We start from the raw sequence: 8,492 nt of genomic DNA, 5'->3' as shown, positions 1-8,492 counted from the left end.
GAAGCATGTGGCTCTTTAAGTTTCAATCCAAACATTTCCTACCCTTGAATATAATCTAATTCACTGGCAAACCTTACTCAGACATGAACAGCTTATACTCACCAACATTTTGACATTTAGAATATAGATCAACTGGAGATAAAAGTACCCATCATGGTTGTTGCAGGTAGCTTTACAGAAGGTAAACTATGCAAAATTGTAGACCAAATAAATAATACTGGTATTACAAAATATAAAATCAATATGCAGTACTTTACTTACCATGCTCCACATGTTAGATGGATACTTCAGTAAGGAAAAGAAGTAAACAGTTGAAATTTCATGAATGAGCACATTAAATGACACATTTAGATAACCATACTTCCCTGAACCAACAAAGGTGCAATTATATATATTTGATCATTAGGGGGACATTTTAGGAGTAGAAGTTAGCTACCGTCTTAAATTAACAATGGTTATTCATTAAATCACACAGCTATTTCTTTGCACTTAAGTAATCATTACTTCAGTCCCTCATATTTGACATAGTTATCAAGTGTTTATTCAGAAACTATTTAAAAAATTACATGTGCTGGGATACATGAGACTGTAACAACAGTAGCCCCATCTTACAGAGATCCTGTTTGTGGCTGTCATCATTGCTTGCTGCCCAGAGGGATAAAGACATTGTATAGAGATTTGTACAGTCCATCATTTGGTCTTCTGAGGTGCCAGTACACGTGGATCTGTACAAATGCAACTGGGTTTGGTTAAACAATCAAAAATTGGCTACAATAGTAGTCAAATCAATACATCATTTTGGTTGACTAATAAAAATACTTTTAAATCTTCTCTAATAAAACCAGAAACTTGCACATGATTCTCACTGGAATGGCCCAATTAATTGCCCTAAATATTTTTCTTTTATACATTGGGATACAATCAGGTTTTTTTTTTTTTTTTTTTTTTTTAATTACAGATCCAATTGGGTGGGTTGCATTGACTTTTAAAATGTAAGTTCTCCATATTTTTAATAAGATTTTAAATGCCTTCCTGATATCACTTCAGTTTTGGAAATACAGCTCCTGATATAGTGCGACACCTCTGTGAAAATCATAGGCTAAATAGTGAAGGAAAGAGAAATGCTAAATGTGCATATAAAAATAGGTGCTACAATAAAATATTCGTATATTTCATCAATAAGTTATTTTGACTAATCAATTATGGATCATATAGCTCTGTAATTTTAATGATTTGTCCACATCTATGGTGATCTTTTCAAGATCACAATACTTTTGTTCTTTTAATTCAAATGTCCAGAATGCATACAAACACATCCTTTAAAAAGAAAGGAAAGGAATGAGAGGAGGGAGGCAGGGAGGCAGAGAAAGAGAGGAAGCAGAGAAGAAAGAGAGAGAGAATTGGGGACGGGGAAAGAGAGAGAGAAAGAAAAAAAAAAAAATACAACAAACTTTCTATTAAAGTTGGGGGTGTGCTAATCTCTCCACAAAAGCCATCTAGACCCACCCATGGCTCAAAGGCGGGAGAAGGGAAAGGGGAAAAGAATAAAAGAGAAGAGGAGAATCTATGCGCTGTCACCTTCCACCATTCTCAACACTTCCAACCACTACAAAAATGACTATAACCTTTAACAAGTCACCCGCGAAGCAAACTGCCCTCCATAAAGCCCTTCTCCTCGCCTCCCCCACACGCAAGAAGAGAAAGTGATGTGCCCAGTGTACACAAACGTTTCCCCGCGTGTGACGTTAAAAGGAAATTGCACACCCTTTCAGTATCTTCCGCCGAAGCTGAGAATCTCGTGCCAAGGCACTTCACCCTAAACGTTGAAACAACACAATGAATCAAATGGGGTTCGCGTGTGTATCTGCTCGCTTGTTTGTTTGAAACGCAAGAGCTCCAAGGGAGTTTCTTTGCCTTTTAGAACTGGCTAAAGGTGGTCTGTTTTTCCAGCACTTCGAGGTAGTCCGGCTCAACGTTTAGTTTAGCTTTTAGCTCCAGATACTCGTTCCGGTTGGGTTCTACAAAGACAGCACTGGGGGGGCTGTAGAGCACCGGTTCCCTCAGCCTGCTGTCCCCCGCCCCCGGGTGCAAATACTGATGGGGGCGTCTCAGGTCATAGTTGGGGGAGAAGGTGTAAGCAGCGGGGCTGCACGGGAATTTGGGGTATTCCGGGAGGCTGTTGCCGGCGGGGGTGGTGGCGCAGTGTTTGTCTGGTTCTAAAATGCCCCTGTAAAAGCGATCGGCGTCCTGCACCGGCGAGAGCAGGTCCTCCCGGGGCTCGATGGTGCTGACGCTGTAGGCGGGGCTCCGCAAGTGGTGGCCTTCCCGCCTCTCGTCCTCCCCCGCCGGCTGCAGCTGCACCGGGGGCGGGGGCTGCGGCTGCGGCTGCGGCGGCGGCTGCTGCAGGTGGTGGTTGCTGCTGCTGTAGGTGACCTTGAGCTCGTGCAGGTCTTTGTAATCCTCCACGGAGTTGCCCTCCCGCGAGCGGTAGATGGGGTTTTTGCACATGTGGCCCAGCGGGTGGGGGATGTACTCGTACACGTGGCCCGCGGGCGTCTTCACCTTGGGCAGCGCCGGCGCGCGATGCTGCGCGTGCGCGTGCGGGTGGCCCCCCGCGCCGCCGCCGCCGCCGCCGCCGCCGCCGCCGCCGCCGCCGCCGCCGCCGTACACGCTGTACTGCATGTTGAAGGAGCTCACGTCGGAGTTGTGGGTGCTGGCGTGGTCGCTCTGGTGCTTCTTCCGGCGCTTCACGACGAGCACGAAGAGCCCCGCAGCCACGAAGACCGACATGATGAAAACCAGCAGCAGGCTGAGGATCAGCACCGACAAGGGCACCGACGACGCGGCGCCTCCGCCCGCGCCCAAGCCCGCGGGCGCCCCGGTGCCGTTCAGCCGCACGGCGGGGGTCACCGCGCTGGTCCTCGCGGGGACCTGGATGGACGAGGGCGCGGGCGTGGACACCACCACGTCCGAGTAGTCAGGGCACAGCAGCTCCGACTTAATGGAGCGCATATCCGTCTCGGCGAACTTCTTGGGCGCCTTGCAGATGACCTCGTCCACCAGCACGCCCGCTTTGAGCTGCTCCACCCACAGCTTCATGCCCACCACGTCGCAGGTACAATCCCAAGGGTTGTCGTGCAGGTCGATTTGGATGAGTGACGTCAGCTGGTCCAGGACTCCGCTCACCGGCAAGGAGGTGAAGTGGTTACTCCTGAGGTTGAGCCTCAGGAGAGTCAGGCCTGAGAAGACGCCTGAGGGCAAGGTCTGCAGGAGGTTGTTGTTCAGGAATAGCAGCTGGAGGTTCGGGACCGGGTCGAAAGTCCCAGGTTGAATCTCGCGGATGAGGTTGTATTGGAGGAAGAGATACTGCAGGCTCTGCAGGCCGTAGAACAGCTCCGGGCTCAGCCGCTCGATCCTGTTGCCATTTAGGTAGAGGCGCCTCAGGTTGGTGAGGTCCCCGAAGGCGCGGTCCTGGATCGTGGAGATGCGGTTGTTGCCCAGGTGGAGGAGGTCTAGCCCCGTGGCCTCCAGGAAGTCACTCCTGCGCACCAGGGCGATGTAGTTCTCCGTCAGATACATTTTCTTGGGGTTGTAGGGCTTGGGCTGCAGCTCTGCGATGCTCTCGATCTTGCGCTCCTGGCAGTTGACGTTGAGGCCCAGATCGGAGATTTGCAGGTTGCAAGTGCACGCGGTGGGACACTCCAAAGGCACCGGAGATTTGGTCTGGTAGGCGATGCTGGGGCCATAGTTGCCATAGCCCAGGTCCTTGGAGGGCTGCCGAGAGGTGGGGCGCACCCTGGGCTTATTGGGTTGGCGAGTCCCCTTAGGGGGCTTCAAGGGGGGTTTGTAAACAGCAGAGGAAGAAGTGGCCACGGAATTCACCGAGGCCGGGGTGGTATGTAAGTACCCCGTGGTGCTCAGAGGCGTCTGCGGCCTCATCTCGTAGTCCGAAATAAGTTTCCTTGGGCAGAGTTCCTGCTTGGACACTTCGTCCAAGTCCCGGCCGTGTAAGCGGAAGGGGGTCTCACAAACCACATCCCCCACCAGGGCGGAGTAGGAGATGCTGTCTAACCAATCCTTCAGGGAGATCAGCTCACAGGAGCAATTCCAGGGGTTTTCCTCCAGTTGTAACTCCACGACTTTATCCATATGCTGCAAGAGCCCCACATAGGGCAGAAGTTTCAGCCGGTTCCCCCGCAGGTCCAAGTGCGTTAACGGCACAAAACGGAAAAGGTTGTTGGGTAAACTGGACAAGAGATTGTCATTGAGGATAAGCACCTGCAACAAATGCAGTTTCCCAAAAGCGTTGGGTTCAATGACACTGATGTAATTGTAATCGACCTGTAGGTACTCCAGGCTCTCCAAGCCAAGGAAGGTATCATCACGCAGAAGTTCCAGTTTATTATTGTTCAGATGCAATCTCCTCAAACCCCGCAGCCCGTGGAAAGCTCCGGTCTCAATGTCCTGGATTACATTGCTCCCCAGATGCAAAATCGAAGCCCCAGTGTAATTGACAAACTCATTGGGATAAAGACGACTCAAAAGGTTTCCAGACAACAAGAGGTGGTAGATTGGGAAACGGGGAGGGCTAATTTCTGAAAGGCTGATGATCCCCCGATTTTCACAGCTCACAGTTAAAATGCCGTCCTTTTCCTCACAAGGACATGCATTGTCACAGATTTCCCCATAATAATCGATGGTTTCTGCACACGAAAGGACGAGAGATGTTAGAGCAAACGCTAGAGTCTGCAGCATCCAGCTCTGCATTTTTCTGTGAAGATCCTGTTCCAAAGTTACTGGGGGGCAGCACGTGTGCATTTTATCTCCTGCAAGGGAGAGAGAGGGGGGAAAAAAGGAAACAACAGAATATGACAAAAACTTAAGGGATCAATCAGAAAGTCTCTTTCCTTCCTAATACTGTTTTTCTGACATACAGAAGGGGAGAGTAATGACACCCCACACCCCGAGGTACATGGACATTCTCCAGACTTTATTAAAATCTGATATTCACTTTGATTTAAAGGTTGATTTCATTCCCTAATGACAACAGGAACATGCTGCTCCTTACAAGATAAGGGCAAGTTAGACAAAGTCCCGTTTTAGTGATCTTGCGTGTCCCCCCGCCCCCCCCCCACTTTCAAAACCAATCCATAAATATACATAAAATGGCTGTCAGTTCAGATTCACGGTTTAAATTTTAGAGAAAAGAAGCACCATATTTATCAGGTTCCCCACCTCACCTATACCCTGTCCCTCTGCTTTTCTTTCAAAACCTCTTCAGTTAACAGTTCACCGTGAAGGTCTCCCATTTTCAAGGAAAAGCCCAGGAGCCACAATACTTGGGCTATTTTAAAACCATCGCTGGAAATGCCAGGGTGGGAACCTAAAGAATACTTTTCACAGAGGCAAAAAGCATGCAAGATAAGGCATCAAAAGGACCCAGAAGAAGCTCTTAAGGCCAATTGTCTTCGGGAACTTTGAGCATGGAGAAAAAGGAGAGCGCTTTCGCTTTGATGGTGGACTTCACTATCACGCTATTAAGCACATCAGCGTCCTAATTGCATGCACGGTGCCATTTAGCAGCGCCTCCCCAGAGCGCCCTGCGTCCACTTCATTGATCATGTCAGCGACGCTACTAAACCGCATTTTTAAGCCACTGAAATAGTTCTGCACGGTGGATTACAAAGAACTCTGCGAAGGCATCCGCAATCCCGGAACAAGCTCCGGGTACCTTGAGTTTAAAGAAGACGTTCCCACCGCTTACCCGGAATCAGCTAAAAGTAAACCCAGGACCAGCGCCAAAGCCTCCCTCACCTCGGGCTCCGCGTCTCTTTGCCACGGTATGCAAAACTAACCCTACCAAATTAGCAAGATTGGGACTGAACTACCACCTCGCCATATCCCCACCATTGGAGTTGCTTATTATATTTAATTATCAAGGCTTTACTCCCCCCCCCTCCCCCGCCCCACCTTCTTTCTTCAGAAAGGGGACTTGGGGATTAAGAGGCAAAATAGAAGGGAGCAAGGAAGGGGGGACAGCAAGTGATACAAGTCAGTGTTTTAATATCCGAATTTCATCTCCCCAAGGAATCAATCTGACCCTCCTCTCCCTTTTCTTTCTGGCTTTCTTTTTGCCCCTTTAAAGGCTTCCTTCGACTTCCTACTTCGAGTCGACAGCAGCGCTCAGAAGGAAAGGACATAAATGGAGCGAGTGTGTGTGAGTGTGTGTTGCGTTGGTTGGGGGAAGAAGGGGGAGAGGGAACATTCGGTAGAAATGCTGGGCTCGTGGAACCAATGCCTTTTTTCTCTGTCCAGCCTTGCTTGGCTCTGCCTCACCACCCCCCAAGTCTGATGTCGAATCGCAACCCCTAACTAAAGCCAAGACGGTTCTGAAGCACGGGTTCAAGCCTGGAGACCACGATCTGGATCCCCGAGTCGACTCCAGCCCGCGTTATGAAGAGCCCCTGCATTCGCACGCACGTGTGCAAGTATGCCTGTGAATCATTCACGTGTGGTCACCCAGACGTGTCGAGACGAATGGGAACCCACAGTGTCTAAACCTTGCAAGTATCCCCGACCTCCCAACGCAGCCAGCGACAAAACACCTCCTGGCTTAACAGCAGCACAGACACCCTCTATGAAAGCAAAACGTTTACCTTGAAATCGCCGTTCTCCGCTGGATCAAATAGGCACAGCCATTCAGCGGGGGCTGGGTCCCCTCCCCCTCCTGCCCGGCGCTTCCCCGCCCCCATTCACCTCCCACCCGCTCTGACAGCCCATCGCCAAACGTGTCCAGCCAATATTAAACTTGAGCGTTTACAACTTTAATTCAGTTCTGGCTCGCCAGGGTCGAAGAGCTCCCCTCTCACCCCACTCCCGATTCCCTCCTCCCTGCTATCAAAGGAGCCCGAAAATTTGAGCAAATAAAGTTGAATGAGCCGGGCAAGGCTGACATTTCTGACTGGGAAACGCACCTCCGATGTAAATTCGCGGGGACGCTGCACATTCTCAGAGTCTCAGATTTTTTCTTTTTTGGAGGGCGGGGGCGGGGAAGCTGTATCTGTTTCCCCCCTCCTGCCCACAAAGAATTAAACCCTGGATCGTCGTCCTAAGCATCCCCGCATGAAGCCTCGTGGGAACGGGTGGGCTGAAGCCCGGCACCCAGGCCGGACCCTCGGCTCCAGGGCGCAGCTGCTCTCGCGGCGGCCCCCAGGCAGAAGCCCCCGGAGTTCCAGAACGCGAGGCTCCCCCTCCCCCACCCCGCCCCAAAGCGAAGGCCGGGAAAGGGGAGGAAGGAGGGGCGGGAGGAGAGGGGAAGACAGCCACCCGGCCGCCACACACAGAGACACACAGACACAGACACACACACACACACGCTGGAGCCTCTTTGGCAAAGTAAACGGCCGACTTACCCCGTCTCACATCTCCAAGGCCCACTCATCATAGCCACCCTTGCAAAACAAACAAACAAAAAACAAATCCAAAAACCTCTTTGGGGTGTGCACTAGGGTTTGCGAGTCCGGGCGAGGCGAGCACCGCGATCCGGGCGGCTGAGAGGACAGAGGCGCCCGGACGCCGCCAGCCCCGGGCCGCCGCCGCGGTGGCGACCGCGGGTTCCGGGGCTCCCCGAAAGGCTGTCCCCGGCGCTCTCCGTGGTAGTTGGAGCGGGCAGCGGGGTGTGGGGGGGGAGTGTCGGGGCGGGGTGGGGGCGACGATCGCGAGCGGCGGGCTGGGAAGGGAGGGGGAGGGGCGGCGGAGGACCGGCGGTCGAGGCGCCGCGCTGTAGGGGCCGGGAGCCGGGCGGGGCGGGGAGAGAGCTGCCGGAGGCGGGGAGGAGGCGCGGAGCCCGAGGAGGGGGACGCCGAGCGGGCTTGCCTGGCCCCGGGCGGCCCAGCCAACCTGACGGTCAGCCTCGCCGACCGCTCGCAACAGCTCACACTCAGGCTCACTCGCACGCTCGCTCCCAAGCCCGCGCCACCGCGCGATCGCGGGGTCCCCGCCATCGTCCGCCGCACCCCCGCCCCGTCCCCCCAGGCGGGTACTTACAGTTGCCATCTGCCTAGGGGCCAACTTTCTCCCAGCCAGCAGCGGCCGCCGCCCCCTCCAGCCGCCTCTGGCTCCTGGCACCCGCCGGCCTGGGTTCGCGCGGGCCGGCCCTCCCCTCCCCCCTGGGCCGTCCTCGCCGTCTTCACCACATTCCCCCCTGGTCAGTGGCGCACGCCCGGGGACGAGCCAGAGGGAGCGGGGCGCAGGGGTGTACATGCATCGTCCGCCTTCTTCTTGCAGCGCACACTGTACATGGTAGAGAGGGGGCGAGCGAAGGCGGCCCCGGCCCCTCGGCTGCTCCCGCGGCGGCTGCGGCTCCCGCGTCGTCCTCCGCCCCCCCTGTGTCGCGGCGACCACCGCACTGGGATCCCGCCGCCGGTGTCCCCGCGCCGAGCCCGCCGCCGCCGCCGCTGCGGCCCCTGATCAGTGGGTGGAAGGCTCCCGCA

At 53.7% G+C, this 8,492-nt stretch overlaps 1 protein-coding gene across 1 annotated transcript; it reads right to left on the bottom strand.

The window, feature by feature from the left end:
- Positions 1–542: 542 nt before the first annotated feature.
- SLITRK5 (SLIT and NTRK like family member 5) lies at positions 543–8,246 on the bottom strand. Its single transcript, XM_061133890.1, has 2 exons — positions 8,047–8,246; positions 543–4,826 (listed from the first exon to the last, which is right to left on the bottom strand). The coding sequence occupies exon 2, from the start codon at positions 4,816–4,818 to the stop codon at positions 1,918–1,920; it is 2,901 nt and encodes a 966-aa protein (XP_060989873.1). The 5' UTR covers positions 4,819–4,826; positions 8,047–8,246; the 3' UTR covers positions 543–1,917.
- Positions 8,247–8,492: the final 246 nt, after the last annotated feature.

Source organism: Dama dama, chromosome 30, assembly GCF_033118175.1.
Source record: "Dama dama isolate Ldn47 chromosome 30, ASM3311817v1, whole genome shotgun sequence".
NCBI classification, from domain to species: Eukaryota; Metazoa; Chordata; class Mammalia; order Artiodactyla; family Cervidae; genus Dama; species Dama dama.
Note: the sequence above shows the minus strand (reverse complement) of the source record. Positions and strands in the feature narration are given on the sequence as shown.